The 23276-nt window shown below is 43.2% G+C and overlaps 1 protein-coding gene across 1 annotated transcript in view; it reads left to right on the forward strand.

Moving 5' to 3' along the window:
• SLC12A4 (solute carrier family 12 member 4) overlaps window positions 1–23276 on the forward strand; it is a 420155-nt gene that overhangs the window by 377739 nt on the left and 19140 nt on the right. The window contains exons 20-22 of the mRNA XM_073605176.1: window positions 13120–13251; window positions 14333–14440; window positions 16143–16324. Of these exons, the coding sequence (XP_073461277.1) occupies window positions 13120–13251; window positions 14333–14440; window positions 16143–16324 (422 nt within the window). The remainder of the gene's footprint in view (window positions 1–13119; window positions 13252–14332; window positions 14441–16142; window positions 16325–23276) is intronic.

Genomic DNA, 23276 nt, shown 5'->3' on the forward strand with positions numbered 1-23276 from the left:
CACATGTGGTATCGCCATACTCGGGAGTAATAGCAGAATGTGTTTTGGGGTGTAATTTGTGGTATGCATATGCTGTGTGTGAGAAATAACCTGCTAATATGACAATTTTGTGGAAAAAAAAAACTTGATTTTGCAAAGAATTGTGGTAAAAAATGACAACTTCAAAAAACTCACCATGCATCTTTCTAAATACCTTGGAATGTCTTCTTTCCAAAAAGGGGTCATTTGGGGGGTATTTGTACTTTTCTGGCATGTTAGGGTCTCAAGAAATGAGAGGCCATCAGTACTTCAGGTGTGATCAGTTTTCAGATATTGGCACCATAGCTTTTGGACTCTATAACTTTCACAAAGACCAAATAATATCCACCGATTTGGGTTATTTTTACCAAAGATATGTAGCGGTATAAATTTTGGCTAAAATATATGAAGAAAAATTACTAATTTGCAAAATTTTATAACAGAAACGAAGAAAAATGCATTTTTTTACAGATTTTTCGGTCTTTTTTCTTTTATAGCGCAAAAAATAAAGAACCCAGCAGTGATTAAATACCTCCAAAAGAAAGCTCTATTTGTGTGAAAAAAAGGACAAAAATTTCATATAGATACAGTGTTGTATGACTGAGTAATTGTCATTCAAAATGTGAGAGCACCAAAAGCTGAAAATTGGTCTGGTTAGTAAGGGGGTTTAAGTGCCCAGTGGTCAAGTGGTTAATGAGGAAAAAAAATGAACTTAAATGATTTTAGCAAATGGCTGCAATATAACAAAGAGTGAAAAATGTAAGGGGGTCTGAATACTTTCCGTCCCCACTGTGTGTGTGTATATATATGTGTATGTATGTATATATATATATATATATATATTTGTAATATGATTCTGCATTTCTGGGTAGGGGGCGCGCATGCTGCTGATTGTCAGAGCGAGTGACAGGAGAGAGCTTTGTGTATGTAAACACAAAGCTCTCTTCTGGCAGAGGCTAATGTGCATGTTTTGTTTCCCTGCAAAGCATGGAATAAAAACTGGCACATCCCTTAGTAAAAGGACCACACAGTACACACAGTAAACATAGGCACACATTTAACCTTTTGATTGCCCCAAATGTTAACCCCTTCCCAGCCAGTATCATTAGTACAGTGTCCATGTATATTATTAGCACTGATCACTGTATTGGTGTCACTAGAGATGTCCATGGCAGTTAGCCAGTTCCCACAAAGTGTCAGATTGCCCACCGTCCTGCTAGAAGTTGCTGATCACTGCCATTTCTAGTATTAACAAAATAAATAAATTAAAATTCCAGTATATATCTCATAGTTTGTAGGCACTCTAGCTCTCACGCAAACCAATCAATATACACTTATTATATTATTATCATACATGATTTATATAGCGTCAACAGTTTATGCAGTGGTAGTAAGGAGAGTACTGTTACAAAACTAATTGGGATGAGGTGCCATATTATATTGAGGACTATCTAGCCATACCCCTCTTTTTTTCTAATATCAGTTTACGTAGCGCTTTACAATGTAGAGGTGGGACAGCACAATTACAGTACAGTTCAATACAGAAGGGACAGGAGGGCCCTGCTTGTAGAGCTTACATTCTAAAGGGAGGGGGTGGTGGTACAAAAGGTAATAGATGCGGGGAATGATTTGATGTGGGTGGCTCAGGGACAGTTGTTAGGTGGGTGTGGGATAGGCTTATTTATTATTGGGATTTTTTTGACCAAAGACGTAGCAGAATATATTTTGGCCTAAATATATGAAGATATTGGATTTTTAAATTTTTCTTCCATGACTGTTTTATAACCTAAAGTTTTTTTTTTTCAAAATGTATACTCTGTTTATAGCAGAAAAAATAAACCCCAGTGGTGATCAAATACAGCCAAAAGAAAGCTCTATTTGTGGGGAAAAAAAAGATTTAAATTTAGCTTGAATACAGAATTGTATGACCACGCACTCGCCAGTTTAAAGTGGAGTTCCGCCAAAAATGTTTTTTTTAAAAGTCAGCAGCTGTAGCTGCTGACTTTTAAAATATGGACACTTATCTGTCCAGGGAGCCCGCGATGTCCTCACCCAAAGCTGATTTGTCTCTAGGCTCTCGGGTGGAGGCGTCACCATCTTCGGTAAGGGAATCAAGAAGTTAAGCCTTGCGGCTTCACAGCCTGGTTCCCTACTGCGCATTCGCGAGTCGCGCTGCTGTCTTCTGGGACCTGTGTGTCTCCCAGAAGACAGTGGGAAGGGGCTGGAGGAGGGGGCGGACATGGCGTAGATCACCGCAGAGCCTGCGTCGATCTATATGCCCGGAAGTGGGAGCAAATACCTGGATTAGACAGGTATCTGCTCCCCCCTCCCCCCTGAAAGGTGCCAAATGTGACACCGGAGGGGGGGGGGAATGCGATCAGCAGAAGTTCCATTTTTGGGTGGAACTTCGCTTTAAGTAGTGCAGTGTCAAATAGCAAAAAATGGCCTGGTCATGAAGCCAGTAAAATCCTCCGTCGCTGAAGTGGATGATCAGTAAAGACAGGCAACCAGTATTACAAGGGGCAAAAAGGACAAGCAAACGTGAACTCGCCAAAAAAACAAAAATCATGTTAAAATGAGAAAACACTATTTGAGCAGAGAGACCCATATTCAATAGCAGCACTTCAAAAATGAAAACAGAGCTGGTGTAATTAGAGGTACCATAAAAGCGTCACCCATGCTATCTAAACTGCTCTAGCAAAAGAAAACAGGAGAGAGTGCAAGAAGTATGCTTGCAACAGAACCACAGAGGATCACATTGTGTTTGCAAGTGTGAACTTTTGCTCTGGGGAAAGGCCATGAGTATTATCAAATTGTCAGGTAACAGCTGTCCAGGGGAGGGGGAAATGTGACCTATTGTATGATTTTTGAAGGCGATGTGGTGGGGAACTGGCACCCAACCAGAGGTATGCTGCCCTCAGAACAACAATCAGCAGAGGAAATTATATCACTCTTGGTGTCCATTGATTGCAACAAAAAGCTTATTTATGAAATATCCAAATATCATTAAAAATCATAGCTTACTTCAACATAACTTTTGTGCAAAAAGTATGTATAGAGCCTGAGTGGAAACTAGATGGCGCCAAGTGCCTTATACATTCTAATGACAACCACTGAAACATATGACACAGATAGTTTTAACAAAAAGAGCATGATCTATGCCTGCAAATCCTTTCATTATTCAAAGCTACAATGAAAGCTGCATGTGTATGTATATATACCTGGATTATTAGTGTAAGACACTTGTCCTCACAACATTTATAAAGTCAGTGAATCCAATAGAAGAAGGATAGAGAGGGGGGCCAAGGATGATAATAAAAGCCCACTTGACCCTGCAAGACATAAAAAGGCCAAGCAAAGTCAGGTTTCAAAGAAACAGGCATATAACATAGACCAGCAATCAAAGAAAGTGAGGTTGTTACAAGGACAGACCTTGACAGTGGTGTGTGATGAAACCAGGCTCCCAATGACTCCAACAACATGGGCATCTCCATGTGACTCCTTATATATCCCTCCCCAGTCACGCCTGGCATGATATGATAGGAAAGAAAGGGGGAAGGGCCACACACATGCGGCCATCTCAGGTCCACACCTAAGACCAATCTACACACCAGCAGCCCCGGGACATGGGGCATGGCCCACAGACGAGACATGTTCCACGAGACATGTCCCACTTGTGGGTGCCGTCTCCAGGAACAGTGTCCCCATCCCATAGATCCAGACACTGAGGCGATGAGGAGGCTCAATCCATGATGATGTCCTACCTCAGACCAAACGCTCCTTGACCCCTCAAATAGATGGGCAGGTGTAGGAACAACACCAGTCAATAGTCTACACCCCACCCCCCTTATGTATGTCCCCACAAACGCCCATCTGCGTCCAAGTGAGGACATATCAGCCAAGTGGGCAGTCTGGACTAGAGAGGCGTGACACACCAGCAAGACAGACTAAAAAGTGAAAACAAAAAGGGGGGGTGTTACTAGCAGGTAATAATTATGATTGTTCCATATTGTGCCAGTTGTCTATTGGTACCGGTACATACATGATGTCTTTATGGTATGGGCAGGATCAAGAGATGAATTGGTAAGAATTTTGGAAAGTCGGGGGCGTGGTCTGGACATGGCCGTGTGAAGACGTGTTAACGCTGAGCTCCCGGCCGTCTCTCACCCATCCTGGCATTACTTGACTTTTTAATACAGAATGCTCTCATCTAAGAAACGGACGAACCGGAGAAACAAGAAGAAAACCAGCACGATCACTAATACCCCCGTTGCCGGTGACTTTCAGAGACTTTTTGGAAGATCGCAGTCTGGCTCCCCAGATCTCAAGATGGCGGGCCCTCATGTCTCTATCCCACAGACACCAGACCTCATGGAGGATCCGGAATTATCAGAGGGATCCCGCAGTCCTGTAATCTTCTCTGGCTCACCTGAGGTACCTCCCGGGTCCTCGGGGAACACTGTACCCTTGTCGATTACATTTAGAGCGGATGCGGAGTTGAAGGCTATTCTACAGGCCCTCCCGACACGTGCGGATATCGAAGCCCTGGTGGGGAGAGTGGAGGCCGCACACAAGAGAGAGATCCGGGCGGTAAAGCAGGACGTCCAAGCATTATCCACTCGCCTCTCGACAGGTGAATCCTCCTTGGTGACCCTTGAGCAGAGAGTAACCACCCTAGAATCTCGCCAAAAGGACCAATCTAACTCAGCAGTAGACCTCCAGCTCCGCATGGAGGAAATGGAGGACCGGAGCCGGAGGAACAACCTGCGGCTTCGGGGCCTCCCGGAGGCAACGGGCCCGTCGGACTTACTGGCCACGGTCATAGATATATTCAAAAGAGTGGCGGGCGATCACCTCCCTGAACGCATAGAGGTAGATCGGGTCCATAGAGCTCTGGGCCCTCGCCCGTCTGACCCTTCCAGACCGCGAGACGTCATTTGCCGGCTACATCACTATACACATAAAGAAGCCATAGCCCGCGGAGCCTGGGAGACAGGTGATCTGGAATTCGATGGCGCCACCATCAAGATTCTGCCCGACATCTCCAGGCCAACACTTCACCGACGTGCCCTCTTGAAACCCCTACTAGACCTGGCCAGACGCTGCAACGCAACGTATCGATGGGGTTTTCCGTTGTCGGTCACCTTCCTCAAGGACCAGAAATCCTTCCTGCTGCGATCCCCAGAATCTCTGCCAGCTCTTTTTGACTTTCTCGGAACGGACCCGATCGCCATCCCCAACTGGCTGGACTACCTACCCCGTGCCCCAGGTCGTTTAAGCACATCGAGGGGACAAGCTCCACAACCTCAGAGGCCGCAACGACACGGAAGACGTCCCCGTTCTTTGTCCCAAGATGAGAACCGGGAAACGTGAGTAACTGAGTCTATACCCCTTGTGCCGCTTGTGAAACCCCCGTTACCCACTTTAATTAAATCATCACCCTTACACGCGCTCACTTGAATGGCGGTACCACTGAATCCGGCAACCATCTACTCATTGCGAGCAGTCACAGTAGACTCCTATTACCCCCTCTGCACATCTCATTCCTACTGCCACCTGTCGACTCCCATACTCCGCCTCCCGATCCATCATACATAGGAACCTGACTTGATCCGGGACCATGGGCTGCAGTATACTATTGTCCTCCTTATGTGGTTTTGTTTTTGTTTTTTTTTTTGTTTTTTTTTTTTGTTTTTTTGTGAGGACATCCTGCTTTACCCCAGCAATGGAGTCGATATGGAAACCATCATGGGGAGGAAGGGGACATGTTGTGAATCACCTTTTCCTCCCCTCCAGAAGGAGAGCGAACATTTAAGTGTTTTTGTTGGGTTAACCCTCAAAGTTGGTTAGTGAGGATCTAGACATGAAGATCACTCTCCATTGTGCCACGCAAGAAACTCTATTTTTTGTTTTATCTACCATGTAAAAGCACTCTGTGCCATTGCACTCCTAGTTGGAGAATTCTAAAAACCGATGTTTTGTCATCCAAGCGACCCTGATGTAATAATACCCTGGGGTCCCTGGTTACGCTAAGAAGCCCAGGGGTTGTCTGTCTTTTGCTTCATGTCTCCGGGCGACCGCAGATGTGCATACAATGCAGAGCCAAACTCTGTTTACACTATATGTTTGCAAGAAACCATAGTTGCCATTTTGCTTGAATATTGCATTCTGTTTTACCTTTTATTTTTTTTACTGTTGATATACATGTGTTGCCGGGGTGGGTGGGAGGCCCGGATTCTTATTTTGCAGGTTACTGACCACCCACACCCCACATAGGCCATTGTATACATCCGGGGCTCCGGTTTTGTATACATATTAAGTCGATTAGACTTACCCATTTAGCTTGTACCGGGTCAGACCTCTTCGGCCCGAGTACTTATTTCTTCCTTCCTCGCCTATTACTTTCTTCCTATTTTCTCCCTCCCTTCTACCTTCTGTTAATCCTTCCCTCTTTTTATTCTATTTTAGATTACTAAATCCCCCCCCCCCCTTTTTTTTTTTTTTTTTTGTTTTTTTGTGTGCTGAGACATGGCGGTAGATTCCCTTAAAATAACCTCTCTTAATGCGAGGGGTCTAAACACCCCGGAGAAGAGGCGTATGTTGCTACATGACCTCAAAAAGTACCATACTGACATCGCCTTCATACAAGAGACGCATTTCAAAACAGATAAATCCCCTGCACTGCAGAATAGGTCTTTCTCCCGAGTCTATCACTCAACCAACTCCCACTCTAAGTCCAGGGGGGTTTCTGTATTAATTTCCAGCAAACTGCCATGGCAATTTCAGGAGGTGTTAGCGGACCCTGAAGGGCGATATATCTTTCTTAAGGGACTAATTTGTGGTATACAATTTACACTAGCCACACTGTATGCTCCCAACGAACATCAAAACAGGTTTCTGAGACATGTAGTAGACAAACTATTGACATTCAAACAGGGCCAACTAATCTTAGGAGGTGATCTTAATGTTCCTCTGACTCCTTCCGTAGATACATCTTCTGGTAGCTCCTCCCTTCCCCCCTCTTCTAGAAAACATATAGCGCAGACTCTACACAACGCGCAGTTGACTGATGTGTGGCGTCTCCAACATTCGGGAGAAAGAGATTATTCCTTTTTTTCTCCCCCACATAAGGTATACTCCAGGATTGACCTGTTTTTGATACCCCATGATCAGTTGCACCTTGTGAGCTCCACATCCATCGGTCAGATCACTTGGTCTGACCACGTTCCCGTCTCGCTCACATACGCCCTCACGGAGAGACCCTCGCCCAGGTCCCTATTTTGGCGCCTGAACGAGAGCCTTCTACAAAATCCTGAGGTGCTAGGGGAGGTTACTAAAGAGCTCGATCTCTATTTTCGAGAAAATGACACGCAGGGATGCGACCCTGGAATACTATGGGAAGCTCACAAGTGTGTACTCCGAGGGGTTTTTATCAAACACGGGGCATCTATTAAAAGAAAAAGAAATGAACAAATCACTAAGCTACTCTCCACCTTAGCCTCGGTAGAGATACAACATAAGCAGACACCTACCCAAGCTCTCGAGACGCAACTGATGACACTGCGCTCACAAATCACAGATTTACTTCATTACAAAGCAAAGGCAGCCTTACAGATCTGTCGAAAAATTTCTTATGAGTCGGGGAATAAGTGCGGAAGGCTACTGGCCAGATCAGTAAGAGAAATCAGATCAGCTGATTATATTCCACAGATTACTGGCCCCAATGGCCAAAAAGCAACCACCCCAACACAAATATCCAAGAGCTTTGGGGATTTTTTTCTCTGACTTATACAATCTCCCTGCTCCCCTCTCTGACCAGGCGGGCATTGATAAATATATTTCAGACTCTCAACTCCCATCACTTTCAACTGAAACCAAGACAATTCTAGACGAACCAATAACTCTAGAGGAATTAAGAGTAGCGTTAAATTCTATGAAAGTGGGTAAAGCCCCAGGTCCGGACGGCTACACTGTCCAGTACTATAAAGCCTTTTTTCCCATTCTAGGCCCACGGTTAGTCGCTTTTTTCAATGCATTAGGAGCAGACACTAATTTCCCGAGAGAAACCTTAAAAGCCCATATTTCTCTGATATACAAAGAGGGAAAAGACCCATGCGCATGCGGCAGCTACAGGCCCATCTCTCTATTAAACTTGGATCTAAAGCTGTTCTCCAAAATAATTGCCTCCAGACTATCACAACACCTTCATGACCTTATCCACCTTGATCAGGTTGGTTTCATTCCCACCAGAGAGGCAAGAGACAATACTATTAAAGCTCTCAATCTCATCCACCTAGCGAATACCAGTAAGACTCCCTGCATATTTGTGAACACCGATGCCGAAAAGGCTTTCGACAGGGTTAACTGGAACTACATGTTCTCAGTCCTCCGTCATATAGGCCTGGGAGACACGATGCAGAAATGGATTGGTAAAATATATTCTAACCCTTCAGCCCAAGTAAAAGTAAACGGTGTACTCTCGAACCCCCTCTCTATCACCAATGGTACAAGACAGGGCTGCCCTTTATCCCCCCTGCTTTTTGCCCTTTCCCTCGAACCATTCCTCTGCACAATCAGAAAAAACGCAGATATCACTGGGCTCCGGGTGGGGGAATCACACTGTAAAATCTCAGCGTATGCTGATGATTTACTATTCTCCCTCACCAACCCCAGAATCTCCCTTCCAAACCTTATGCGAGAATTTAAAATTTATGGAGCCATTTCCCATCTAAAAATCAATTTCTCTAAGTCGGAAGTGATGGGCATTGCTGTTCCCTCACAAACTTTACTGGAACTCCAGTCTAACTTCAATTTCAAGTGGACTGATACAGCCCTAACATACCTAGGCACGAAGATACCTTCTAACTTGTCACATACATTTGATCTTAACTTCCCGCCCTTATTAACGAATACCCGGAGCTTGTTAGAAAAATGGAACGCAGGGTTCCATTCCTGGTTTGGGAGATGCAACCTCCTGAAAATGTGTATACTCCCCAAATTTATCTACCTAATTCAAGTGCTACCTATCCATATCCCACCCTCTTACTTCAAACAGGTACAGTCCCTTTTCACAAGATTTATATGGGCACACAAAAATCCCCGTTTACGACGCTCACAACTGACACTCCCCAAAAGTGAGGGGGGACTAGCACTACCTGACATACGACAATACTTCCTGGCCTCCCACTTGGGACGTATTCTTGACTGGAGGAGGAACAAAGCTTTCAAACTATGGGTTCATCTGGAACAATCCCAAACTCACATACCCCTGAAGGATGCGTTGTGGTGCTATAGTGACCTTCCCTCTAGAATGAGATCTCACCCCTTAATTGGTACCACCTTGAAACATAGCCATCAAATAGCCTTACAGACGTTCCTCACATCCAAAAATTCTCCTCTACTCCCTATCTTGGGCCACCCATACTTTACCCCGGGTTTGCAGCTGACGGACTACACTGATCTTAGAGATTCGGGATGGGACCATGTAGCCAAATTTACCAATGGAGAGAGATGGCCATCCATTACTGATCTGACTAACCCAGCGGGTGACTACCGCCTCCCTTTTTGGAAAGCCGCTCAATTACACCATTTCCTTCACTCCCTCCCAGGACCATAAGCTTTTACCCGTCAGCAAACGTCGTTTGAAGATCTTTGTTCAGGAGAGGGCCCAATAGCCCACATTTTGTCCCAAACGTATTCCCTAGTAAACTCGCCAAAAGAACAACCACCTTTGCCTTGCCTGGTCAGATGGGAGAGAGACCTAGACTGCACGTTCTCGGTAGCCCAGCGACAACGAATAATCACACTAGCTCTCAAATCTTCGCTTTGCACTAAAATTCAAGAAACAAACTTCAAGCTGCTCAACCGCTGGTACTTGACCCCTTCCAGGTTGCAGAGGTGCTTTCCCTCCTCCTCAAATCGGTGCTGGCGTTGTGACGAGGAGGAGGGAACTCTAATTCACATTTTCTGGTCATGCTCTAAGCTAAGGGACTTCTGGGGAGAGATCAGACGCATAACACAAAAGTGTACAGAATATATTATCCCTAACGAGGCCGCGTTCTTTCTTCTACACCACTCTTCGATCCCCATCAAGAGGTACAAGAAATCCCTCACACGTCATTTGCTCAATGCAGCGAAGGCGTGTATACCACTCTGCTGGAAACAACCTTCTTCCCCAGCCATTTCATTATGGTTGTGGAGGGTGGAGGAAATAAAGAACATGGAAGACCTGATTCTAACTGCACAACATAAACAGGAAGCACATAAAAAGACCTGGGATATCTGGAACGCTTTCATTTACTCCGAGGAAGGCCAGCGGTTACTTGGGTCATGATTATAAACCCCACAATTACTGAGATCACACGGTCTGAGTGGGTTTGTGGGCCTAACTGCCGCCATGTCTCCACTTTCCCTATCTTTCTCCTCTACTCCTCTCCCCTCCCCCCCCCCCCTTTTATACATATATTTTGATTTTTTTTCTCTTTTTCCTTCTCTCTCAAGCTAAGGAGCATCAGCTCCCACTTTCTAAAGTAAAGTTGAAAAAGTTGGTGGGGGACGCCCTGTAGGTGTAGAACTATACACAATATTGTTCAGTGATAACAGATACCACGCTAAGGGGTGTCACATACTTAGTAGAGCCTTGATCACATATGTACCATACAATGTCTTGAATATTAGTGACCCCTGTATAGCAATTGTAACATGATGTATGTAGCTTCTACTTTTTTCTGTTTGTAGATTGGGGCCCTCACCCCTGTTCGGAGTTAAATAAATTCTATATTTGAAAAAAAAGAATTTTGGAAAGTCTGGAATGCAACACCTACAACTTAAAATTTACATTTAACGTTCACCCACAAAAAATTACCTTTTTGTATGTGGAAATCTACATCAATGAGGCAGGAGTTCTCTGCAGAAAGCCTTTGGCTGGTAATAGTGTTGCATGCATCTAGCTCCCACCCTGAATCCCTAATTCAAAGTCCCTCTTTATCCCCTGGTCCAAGTTTAGCTGCCACGTAGCTGGCTCTTTTTTACCCCACAGTACATGGTCAGCTGATGCCCCTTTCTCCTAGGGCTGTATGATCAGCTTATTCTCTATCTTCTTTTCCCCCACCTCCACAATCCGCTCACACTGTTTACCTTCATGATCAGTTCAATTGATATTGCTGCCTTGACATGTCCAGCTAAATTACTGTATGATTGGCCATTAATAAATAAAGTGTAGTATAATAAATAGCTCACAGTCGCAGAATTATTCATCTTAAATTAACCTGTTCAGAAATTGTTAAATATTTGCCCTCCTAACCCTCTTGTTCTGGGTTTATTGTCACAGTACCATCTTCCTTCATTTTGTGAAGCTCTGCATAAAGTATTGGTGCTATATACAGTATCTCACAAAAGTGAGTACACCCCTTACATTGTTGTAAATATTTTATTATATCTTTTCATGTGACAACACTGAAGAAATGTTGCTACAATGCTTTGCTACAATGCAAAGTAGTGCGTGTACAGCTTGTATAACAGTGTAAATTTGCTGTCCCCTCAAAATAACTCAACACACATTAATGTCTAAACCGCTGGCAGCAAAAATGAGTACACCCCTAAGTGAAACTGTCAAAATTTGGCCCAATTAGTCATTTTCCCTCCCTGGTTGAATGTGACTCATTAGTGTTACAAGGTTTCAGGTGTGAATGGGGAGCAGGTGTGTTAAATTTGGTGTTATCGCTCTCATTCTCTCATACTGGTCACTGGAAGTTCAACATGGCATCTCGTGGCAAAGAATTGTTGCTCTACATAAAGATGGCCTAGGCTATAAGAAGATTGCCAAGACCCTGAAACTGACCTGCAGCACAGTGGCCAAGACCATACAGCGGTTCAACAGGACAGGTTCCACTCAGAACAGGCCTCGCCATGGTCGACCAAAGAAGTTAAGTGCACATGCTCAGCGTCATATCCAGAAGTTATCTTTGGGAAATAGAGGTACGAGTGCTGCCAGCATTGCTGCAGATGTTGAAGGGATGGGGGGGGTCAGCCTGTCAGTGCTCAGACCCTATGCTACACACTGCATCAGATTGGTCTGCATGGCTGTTGTCCCAGAAGGAAGCCTCTTCTAAAGATGATGCACAAGAAAGCCTGCAAACAGTTTGCTGAAGACAAACAGACTAAGGATATGGATTACTGCACCATGTCCTGTGGTCTGATGAGACCAAGATAAACTTATTTGGTTCAGATGGTGTCAAGCGTGTGTGGTGGCAACCAGGTGAGGCATACAAAGACAAGTGTGTCTTGCCTACAGTCAAGCATGGTGGTGGGAGTGTCATAGTCTGGGGCTGCATAAGTGCTACAGATCATTGAGGGAACCATGAATGCCAACATGTACTGTGACATACTGAAGCAGAGCATGATCCCCTCCCTTCGGAGACTGGGCTGCAGGGCAGTATTCCAACATAACGACCCCAAACACACCTACAAGATGACCACTGTCTTGCTAAGGAAGCTGAGGGTAAAGGTGATGGACTGGCCAAGCATGTCACCAGACCTAAACCCTATTGAGCATCTGTGGGGCATCCCCAACAGAAGGTGGAAGAGGACTGCAAAGCTCTGGTGAACTCCATGCCCAAGAGGGTTAAGGCAGTGCTGGAAAATAATGGTGGCCAAACAAAATATTTACTCTTTGGGCCCAATTTGGACATTTTCACTTAGGGGTGTACTCACTTTTGTTGCCAGCGGTTTAGACATTAATGTGTGTTATTTTGAGGGGACAGCAAATTTACACTGTTATACAAGCTGTACACTCTCACTACTTTACACTGTAGCAAAGTGTAATTTCTTCAGTGTTGTCACGTGAAAAGATATAATAAAATATTTACAAAAATGTGAGGGGTGTACTCACTTTTGTGAGATACTGTAAATCCTGTGTGAAAATTAATAGTATATTTAAAAGGAAAAAAATAAAAATAAGATATAGATTCTCTTTTAAAATGATCACTGACCATATAATTTTTATTTTTGACAAATAATCTTTTCGCTGGTAAAAGATGAGGAAGCAGATGACTATCAGGTAAAGAATTATATCTTGTTTATGCTTTTATTTCCCCCTTATAGGTTTGGAAAAAGTGCAAAATGAGAATTTTTACTGTAGCGCAAATGGAAGACAACAGCATCCAAATGAAGAAAGACCTTGCAACTTTCCTTTACCATTTGAGGATTGAAGCTGAGGTGGAAGTTGTTGAAATGGTGAGAGATGGCACTTATGTATATGCGATAATGCAGCTTTAACGTTTGATTAAAAAAAAGTTATATATAGTGTGTATTGTTACTGCATATATACAATATGAAATGCATATTGTGGGTAGATATAGATATGTATCCTTGTTAACAATGAGAATCAAGAGAATGCAATCTTATAGTCTTGCATGAGAAAATGTTTAATATACTGTGGAACTATGTCAAGTGATAACCTAACAGTGATTACTTAACCTGATTACAGAACTATATCGACCGAGGGATGACTATTACTTTCTATCTCCCTATCATTTTGATATGCAGCCAAATGCAATTTCATTCATTCAGAGACACAAAGGGACAGTTGCAGCTGGACTGTATTTGAAAATTCCTGGTTGCTCTGCAAAAAAGTGTGTCAAGAAGGCACCCAGTATTAAATGTTTATTTGTAAAATAAATATTTTATATAAATAGTAAAAAATCATAAAACTGACTAAAACAAACTAAATCAACAAAACATGACCCAAAACTAAATTTTTTTTTTTTTTAAAGGATACGTTATTTGTGAAATATCTTGATCTTAGTGAAAAAAATAAAATAAATGCACATTGCAGGAAAAAATGTGCATTTATTGTTTTTTTCACAGACACCTGCAGAGAATTGCACCCTGACCAGTGGATTGTGGGAGCAATGTCCAGTTCCTTCCAGACTCTTCCTACAGCTCAGAGCCTGTACTACCTATGCTCAGGCTGCCAGTTTCAGAGCTGCAGGAAAAGTGCATGGACTACGATCCTGCTCATCAGGCAAGGGGACAGATAGGACTTGATTCCTGTGAATAAATTATGCGGTTGTGCAGACAGAGACCCCACAGCCACTCTGATTTTGAAAAGTCACAGCACGTGCAGATCAGGGATGGGGTGGGGTGTGGTTGGGGTATTATGCGTAATGGAAAATGTTATGTGTTACACCCTAAATACGCGTTACACCCTAAATACGAGTGTAACATGTTCCAAAGGTAAACTTGGCCTTTAAGAAAATGCATTTTGACATACATTTTGCAAAGCTGCTATAAAGACACGGTTATATCTTTGTAGCATAACAGTGACATCTCTGCCTACACTTATGAGAGGACTCTAATGATGGAACAGCGCTCTAAGATGCTAAAGCAAATACGACTCACTAAGACTCAAAGAGATCACGAGGTAGGTAATTTTATTAACCACGCAAAAACATCAACTGACTAATTTTCATTCTGCATTTCCATAATTAAATTCACTTTCTCTCCTAAGGGTCTGTCAGGGCAGGGATTCTAGCTTTAGACACAAGACTGCAGTCAAAATATTGGATTGCTGCATAGTAATTTTTTGCAACTAACCTGCCATGTACACAAAAAACCCACAGTAGTCAAGTATTACATATTTATGCACTGCAGGTCTCCAGCACCACCAATGTCTCAGGAAAACAATTATGTGTGTCCAGTAAAATCCATTACAACAAACCATTTCTTTTTTCAAAAACATAAGTTAGCTTATGGGTTGTCTTCATAGATCTGGTTCAGCCCATAGGTGTGCGATTGCTTCCAGATCTAACTTTGCTTAGCCATTCATCTTCTACTGTTGTACTAATCATGTAGGCATATCTGTGTTGTACTCATTTGTATACAGATTTTTATTTAGTTCCTTAGCGTGTACTTCAACCTCCTTTTTTTTAAATTTAAAAAGTGGGACCAGTTTCAAATGTTCAGTTGCTTTAGAAACTTCTTCAGTCCCTTTTAATATTCAATAACTGTCTTTCATAGAAATTGTGTAAGATGATCATCATATTCTTTGTGCATGCTTGTAAATATGCCTCCCATCGACATTCTGATAAGGATTTTCTATCCTATAAATTATTACATTTAAATATGAATCAAAGCTAAATTTTTTCTTTCCACTGTGGTCTGCCTGAACCCACGTAATTTTTACAACATGTCCTCTCAAGATACTTGATTATATTCATTAAACTGGAAAATCGCTAACAAATGGTCCAAGTCACATCAACCTTAAACACACAGATAATATATAAATGCTAAAATGATCTGACAGACCAGAGCACTCGCTATCCCAGATATATCAGATACTGGTTCAGATTTCTTATCCAAATTCACCGCCATTCCTTTCAAAATGGGAAAAGGAGATGAATGTATACCCAGATGATATGGAATGGGGCAAAACAATGGCGCTTTCCTTTAAATTGTCTATCTCATCTCATGCCCAAGAATGGAATTATCACATTGTATCTAGGTGGTATCGCTGCCCTACATAAATTTGATCATAATGTATCGGACATATGCTGGAGATGCTTGCAGGCCCTGGGCACCATGACACACATTTGGGGTACGTGCCCACGAGTTACCCCCTTTTTGGGATAAGATTCTCCATCTCCATGACAAACTTGTGGGGGACAAATGAACGTATGGTAGCGTGGGATGCTGATAAAAGTTAATCCCACACTATTATGTGGACGTTTTGGTTACACTTCCGGTTCTCCTCTGATTTTGATACTTTTCTGTCAGATATGCAGGAGTAGAGCTACTAGATGAGTTTGTGGCACTTATAATTGCCTGGTGTCCAACCTCCTAGAAGTGGCAACTATCCCCATACATTCAAAAAACAGAGTATTATGTTCCCCAGTGGGATACTGGAGAAAATTATTTTAGAAGTACAAAAAAATACCTTTTTTTTCATTTTGCAGATTTCACTTCCTATACATCCTACATTTCTGTTTGCATGCATTTTATAGAATTTGAAATGCATTTGTATTTATTCAAAAGAACTGTGTTTTGTGTGTGAACTTGAGGTAGCGCAAACTTGATATGTCTAGATAATATACCTATACATATCTATACATTTTTATATCAATCAGGTCCAGTTAATAAAGGACAGACATTCTTTTATTAATCTTGAGAGCTCTTATTCAGATGAAGAGGACAATGAAATGGAGCCTGGGAAAATTCAAAAGACTTGGACCAACAATAAGTACAGCATTGAGAAGTGGAGCAAAATCAATGTATCAGAGCACTTCAGGGACCTTGTTAATATTAAACCGTAAGTTTGTTTGGTCTTAGAAAACAGCCATATTTGGACTTTTTATTAAATTCTGTATAGAGAGGGTCAGCAACCCATAGATCGCCATTCCAGGTGACTGGTAGACCATGGTTCGGGCTTGCTGACTCCACCATCCCAAAGCATCAGACAGAGTACAATGCAGAGGGACTAAAGTTGGAGCTGTAGTAGGGAGCAAGAGCCACTTATCCCAGCTAGTGGTCTCCAGAGTGGTGCCATCAGCAAGAAAGAAGAGATCTTCAGATCAGTGTGATGCAATACACCGGGCTTAATAGTATAGGGCTGCTTTCACACTGATGTGCTGCAGTTTACCCACACCAAAGGTGCAGTGCAGTGTACCTACAGCTTACCTGCAAGTTTGCGGCATTTTAGCAATAGATTTCAATTACATCCTGCATTTTTGGTGCACTTTCTGAATGCAGGAGTTCTGGTGAGCTTTCAGAAAGTGCACCACACCTGTAGGATATAATAGAGGTCTATTGCTAAACGCATCCAACCCCGCAGGTAAGCTGTAGGTACACTGCACTGCATCTGCGGTGTGGGAAAATTGCAGCGCAACAGTGTGAAAGCAGCCCTATACTATTATGCCCTGTGTATTGCTTCACACTGACCTGAAAGCACAGCTAAGCCAAGGAAAGTTGCATATGCACTGCGCTGCACCCACGGTGCAGGTAATCCGAAAATTCCAACTATGTGTAGGCTCCATCGGACATTTGCTGTCAGAATTTCCGACAACAGATGTTTGAGAGCTGGATCTCAAATTTTCAGACAACCTAATCCATTGTCGTAAATTCCGAGCGTGTGTAGAGAATTCCGACGCACAAAATTCCACGCATGCTTGGAATCAAGCAGAAGAGCCGCACTGGCTATTGAACTTTATTTTTATTGGCTCGTTGTATGTGTTGTATGCCACCGCGTTCTTGACGTTCGGAATTTCCAATAACATTTGTGTGATCGTGTGTATGCAAGACAAGTTTGAGCCAACATCCTTTGGAAAAAAATCCACGTATTTTGTTGTCGGAAAATCCGATCGTCTGTACGCAGCATTAGTATTCATTTATATTTGCAGTTTGGTTAAGACATGTTTTTACCACCCCCGCATCAACAGCGCCCCCTTTTAGCTGCAGTGGCCAGGGGTGTACACATGTCGCAGCAGGAGTTCTACGCTCTGTCATGGTTGGTGGGTGTAGCACCTGTCAAGCATGACCCAGTCAAGCGAATGAGGCCTCTCTGCAAATGCTCTTCAACCTTGTGCAGTACAGCAAACAAGGAGTTAAAGCAGGCAGCGTTGTGTTGCATTCTCACCACCTGCTTTAACCCCTTGGACCTCATAGTAGCATGCAGTTCAGCTTGTAGAGTGCCCCCATTTACGATTTATGATTGGCAGGTGGTAGCACCCACCAAAAGTAACAGGTGGTTTAATTACTGCTGCGGGATGTGTATACCTTTTTGGCTGCTGCCTCAGCAGCTAAAGAAGGTAGGGATTGGGGGTGCTAAAACCACAATTAAACCGCAGGGTTTCATCACCCCCCAACTGTGTGTGAATGAGCCCTAAGGGTGCCACTGCTGAAGGCAACTAAGGGCTCATTCACAAGTGCAGCAGGCACACCTGCTCCTCTGAAAAGCGATTCGAGTGTGTTTGACAGGTGGTGAAGATGCAATATTTTGCCTCACCACCTGATTTAAACTCATGATTGCCATGCACTGCACATATTTATGACATGGTGGTATGACAATTTACTGGTTTACAGGTGTGAGGAGGCAACGCTGTACTCAGTGATCTTTGATTTCTCTTATGTTGTTTAGGTAGACATCTGCAATATATATAAACTTGTGATATTACAAACTATTCACTACACATTTATCACCATATACATGGTATAAATAATACTTTACGCAATAACACTTACATAAAGAATATAGGGTTTTAGGCACTGCTATGGGGATGCATGCAAAGGAATGTCTCGAGGGCCCCCATTGGTCACTGTAAGAAGTAATTCGATAATATATGTCACCCATTGTGCCCCATATGCAAAAAACTTGGAACACCGCTCTAAGCACTACAAAGCCTCCCCCTGCAGTTCAAAGTACAAAACGGGTGCTGGTGTTCAAACAAGCTCATCCCGGCTAACAGAAGCAAAATAATAGAAAGAAGGTGGAAACGCTGCACACCGGAGCCCAGCCACTATACAGAAAGATGAAGATACGGCTTCAGCTTGAGGCCTTTGTATAGTGGCTGGGCTTTGGTGTGCGACGTCTCCAGCTTCTGTCTTCTGAATGGCTATATGTCACCCATATAAAAAATATCTATTTATTTTACTAGCGATTGGAAGCTAGCCAAAATACCTTAATTAAGGTCCATCTGGTATAGACTCCATATAAGCATGGTGGCCAAAAGAAAAAAATATGTACAGTAGGGTGATAGCACAGTAGTCTCATTACTAATGGCTGCAAAAATACAATAAAATATTCAAAAACTATCCGTATAAAATGGTCACCCAATCTCCTATTGATACTTGTTATTCTAGCCCAATATGTGGATAACAAATATTACCTGGGTTCACCAAGTATATAACCAGGTGATATGGAGACTTCTCCCAATAAGTTAAGAGTTCACATTTCCATTTAAAATGGCTCCTAATATTTAATTTAGACAAAGGTGTGGTTACATCAGATGACAGACTGGATCAAAGAGCGTAATTTTTTTTCCCAATCTGGTGAATAGAAAGGGCCAACTCAATCTGTCAATGGTCTTTTCGGCATCTAAACTTAGAAGGAGTACTTCTCTTCTCTCCCTGTTAGCTATACCTATTAGGTCTGTTATCTTTCTAGTATTGTCCCCTGTACGTTGAAATGACCTAAAGCTTTCTTGGTCCTTATGTATTAAAGAGGGGAGGATTATGTTCACTTTAGGAGACAATAATGAAGTGAAGATTTCCAAGTCGAAGTTTAATAGGGCAATGGGTCTATAATTGGAGCATAAAGTGTAATCCTTGTCAGGCTTTGGGATAAGTGCGATATATTAGACATGCATGCCCCGTAGTACTGGATTTTTGTGAAGGAAGCCAATAAAATGTTTCACCATATGTGGGAGAAGGATCGAAAGGAATGCTTTATAGTATTTGTAGGGAAAACCATCTAGTCCCGGGGCTTCATTCAAGGGTAACATTGCTCTGTAATTTCATCCTCATCAATGAGTGCATTGATGAAATGTAGAGCAAAGCTTGACACTATAGGGATGCCACTAGATATTGCCAAGATAGCATTGCATTCATGTAAGGAGGTCGACGGCGGGCAGGTTGTGGGGGATGTTGGGCTTATTATAGAGTTCAGCATAAAATTTGCCAAAGGCCCGAGCTGTTGCTCAGGGTGAGATTGAAGTACACCCAATGTGTCCGTGATGGCATGGGGTGTTTGATAAATACGTTTTTTTCCTTCAGCGTCTTTTCTAGGAGAGTATGTGCTCTCTTGCCTTTATCGTAAGTTATTTGTTTCTTCCCTAAGGTGGGTTCCTTTAGTGTGGCTTGCGTGCGTGTTAACTATAGATTTAAAGGGTTTTAGAGAGGTGGAACTGAGACTCAAGGTCCCTTAGTTTCTGTTCAGCAAGAACAGAAGCTTATAAAGAAAAATGCAGCGCTTATAATAAAAAAAGTGAAAATTACTTCTGCGTTACTGTATAAGTTAATGCACGTGTGAATAGTTGCTGCTCAAAACCGATTTGTGTTCCCACAGAGATAAATAGCAAAATTAAAATAGTAAAGTGCAACCACACCCAGCTGAGCAGCAGGGTGTATTAATGAGTCACTTAGGTGAAAATAATCAAAAGTGAAAACAATCTATATAATCTAGCAATATTCAAAGAAAATGTCTATATATATAGAGAGAGAGAGAGTGACTGTTGCTGGTAGATTCAAGACATTAAATCCAAAAGAAAAACTCTTCTCAGTGCACGTGTCTATATCTTCATAAGTGACAAATCCAAAATAAGTGATCAAGCACACCACTGTGTAATACAGATGGGGGTTCCCGGCCGCACTGATTGCTAACAGAGATGGTAAAACCGCGATTCTTCGATTTCCAGAAGAACTAGACAAATTCTGCATGGATGTCAACATCTCTCCGCCAGAACTCCCCGGATGGCAAGATCACATCCCTACCCTGCCTGCAACAGCGGAATCAGGTTGGCGAAAGGTTGAGCGCAAAAATCGCTCTCCCACCTCCGGAGGACCCACCGAACTGGGTTAAGACTGTGAGTTATATGGCCCACGCTCTTCGCCCCTAAATGTTTTTGTTTTTGCTGACAGAGCAAAAATGCACCTGCCTCTTAACGGGTTTTAATTTGGCAACAACACAGTTGTGAATGGTTACTGATTAGGCCGTTAGCCTTGATATATCTATGTTAGACTATATTTTTGTCTTAAGGATGTTATATTCACAACCCAAAGTTATACCTGCTAAGCCCCAGACATCTGATCGTAAGTGATAAAGATCAGTGCAGATTAGATGCATCATGAGTGCCTTTCATATTTGTAATTAATAACTTGTGAAGTCTTGGTGTTGGCGCCGGAGCAACCAGACGACGCCCACACCAATTTTGGTGACCGTGCGCATATGCACGGAGTACCCCACTCCCCTGCTCAAGGGGCGCCATGCCGGCCGGAGACCCCACTCCCTGGCTCATATCTGGGCAACGGGGATGGGGGCGTTCTGCCGCTGGTATGCCCCACCACGCACCGCAGTCTAATGCGTGCACATTTTGACCATCCCCCTAACTGGTCTAAATTCTACCCAGTAATGGATATTGTTTGTTCCTTTTTTCTTCTCACTCCTGTGACCTTTTCCTTTTCTCTCACCCCTCCCTATCCTCCCCATCCCTCTCTCAAATTTTTTGTACCCACCTCAGGTCCGGCTCCCCAGGATATGGTGAACGTGTGCTCCCCCTGTTGGTCTCCATGGCTAAGGTAAATCTTATCTCTTTTAATGTTCGAGGGCTATACGCCCCAGGGAAGAGACACAACTTATACAGGGAGCTGGGCCGCCTGCGGGGAGACATTGTTTTCTTGCAGGAGACTCACCTCACTCACTCCACACGGGTAAAACTATCCTCACAGCAATACCCAACGTGGTACTATAGCCTATCGGATGTACATAAAGCTAAAGGTGTGGCCATCGGATTCCGTAGGGGGACCCCATTTACACTAGAATCCATGATAAGTGATCCACTCGGACGTTTTCTGTTCATTAGAGGCAACCTGGGTAGTATGACTTGTACACTTGCTACTATATACGCACCTAACCGAGATCAAGCAGGCTTTATTGCCTCCAGTCTTAATAAACTCAGGGATTTCGCGCGTGGGTGTGTCCTCCTAGCTGGAGATTTTAACATCCCACTAGAACCTGCCATAGACACGTCTAGAGGCAAGACTAATATACCTCATAAACGTTTGCGATTTATTCGCAAACGAATACACGAATCCCAGCTGGTTGACATATGGAGAATTATGCACCCACGCGCGAAAGACTATACCCATTTTTCGCAGGTTCACCACACCTACTCCAGAATAGACTTTTTCCTAATCGATCACCACCATCTTTCTCTCGCTACTAATACGCATATCGAATCATCTCCTCTGTCAGACCACGCCCCAATCACACTGACCATTAAAATTCCCTCTATACCACACAGATTTACTAATTGGAAACTTAACGAACATCTCTTAGAAGAGGAAATAGATAGAAATCAAATAGGTGAAAATCTATCCCTCTATTTTGCTGAAAATAAACTCCCCGAAAGCTCGTCAGGAATAATTTGGGAAGCACACAAGGCCCATATCAGAGGAAAACTCATTGAACTAGGGTCTAGAAAAAAGAAGGAACGGATATTTCAACAGTCCAAACTACTAGAGGAGATTAGGGACCTGGAACAATCTCATAAAGCGAACCAAGCGCAGGCGGTATTTTACAACTTAACCCTGAAAAGAGAAGAGTTAAAGTCTCTTTTTCATAGTGAACAAAAACAACAAGCCCGTATTGTGGCTCAACGTTTCTATGAATGGGGTAATAAACCCAGTAGACTATTGGCACGCTCACTTCAACAAAAGAAAACAGCCACCTTCATAACTAAAATTAAAAATACTACAGATGACCTGGTACACGACACACCATCAATAGCTAAAGAGTTTCGGGAATTCTACCAACACTTATACCGCGTCCAACACTCAGTAGCAGACCGTGATACTAAATCCAAACTTATAAAAGAATATCTGGCCCAAGCTAACCTTCCCAGACTATCACCCAAGGTACTAGACGCCCTGGATGGGGAGCTCACCATAGCGGAGTTGCGCACAGCATTAAAAGCCATGGCAAATGGTAAATCACCGGGCCCAGACGGTTTCACGGTAGCATACTACCGTACCTTCGCGGATATTCTACTTCCGCATTTAACCTCTTATGCTAACGCGGTTTCGGATGGTGAGATCCTCAGGCCTGAAACTACCCACGCGCACATTACTATTATCCCCAAACATGGCAAAGATCCTAGCATTTGCGGCAGTTATCGTCCCATTTCACTGTTGAATATCGACGTAAAAATCTATGCTAAAGCTATAGCGAACAGACTCCTTCCCTTGATCCCGCAGTGGGTCTCCCCGGACCAGACTGGGTTCATCCCTGGAAGGGAAGCAAGGGATAATGCCCTTCGTACTATATCTTTAATAACACACACCAGGGGGTCGTCCCAGTCCACCCTCCTATTATCAACAGATGCTGAAAAAGCTTTTGACAGGGTGGATTGGGACTTCCTTATGGCTACACTGACCCATCTAGGTATTAAGGCTCCCTTGCTGACACAAATAAAGGCCCTGTATGGTTTCCCTACGGCCCAATTGAGAGTGAACGGCACCCTTAGTTCTCCTTTTACCCTGTATAATGGTAC

This window comes from Aquarana catesbeiana, linkage group LG11 (genome assembly GCF_042186555.1).
Source record: "Aquarana catesbeiana isolate 2022-GZ linkage group LG11, ASM4218655v1, whole genome shotgun sequence".
NCBI lineage: Eukaryota > Metazoa > Chordata > Amphibia > Anura > Ranidae > Aquarana > Aquarana catesbeiana.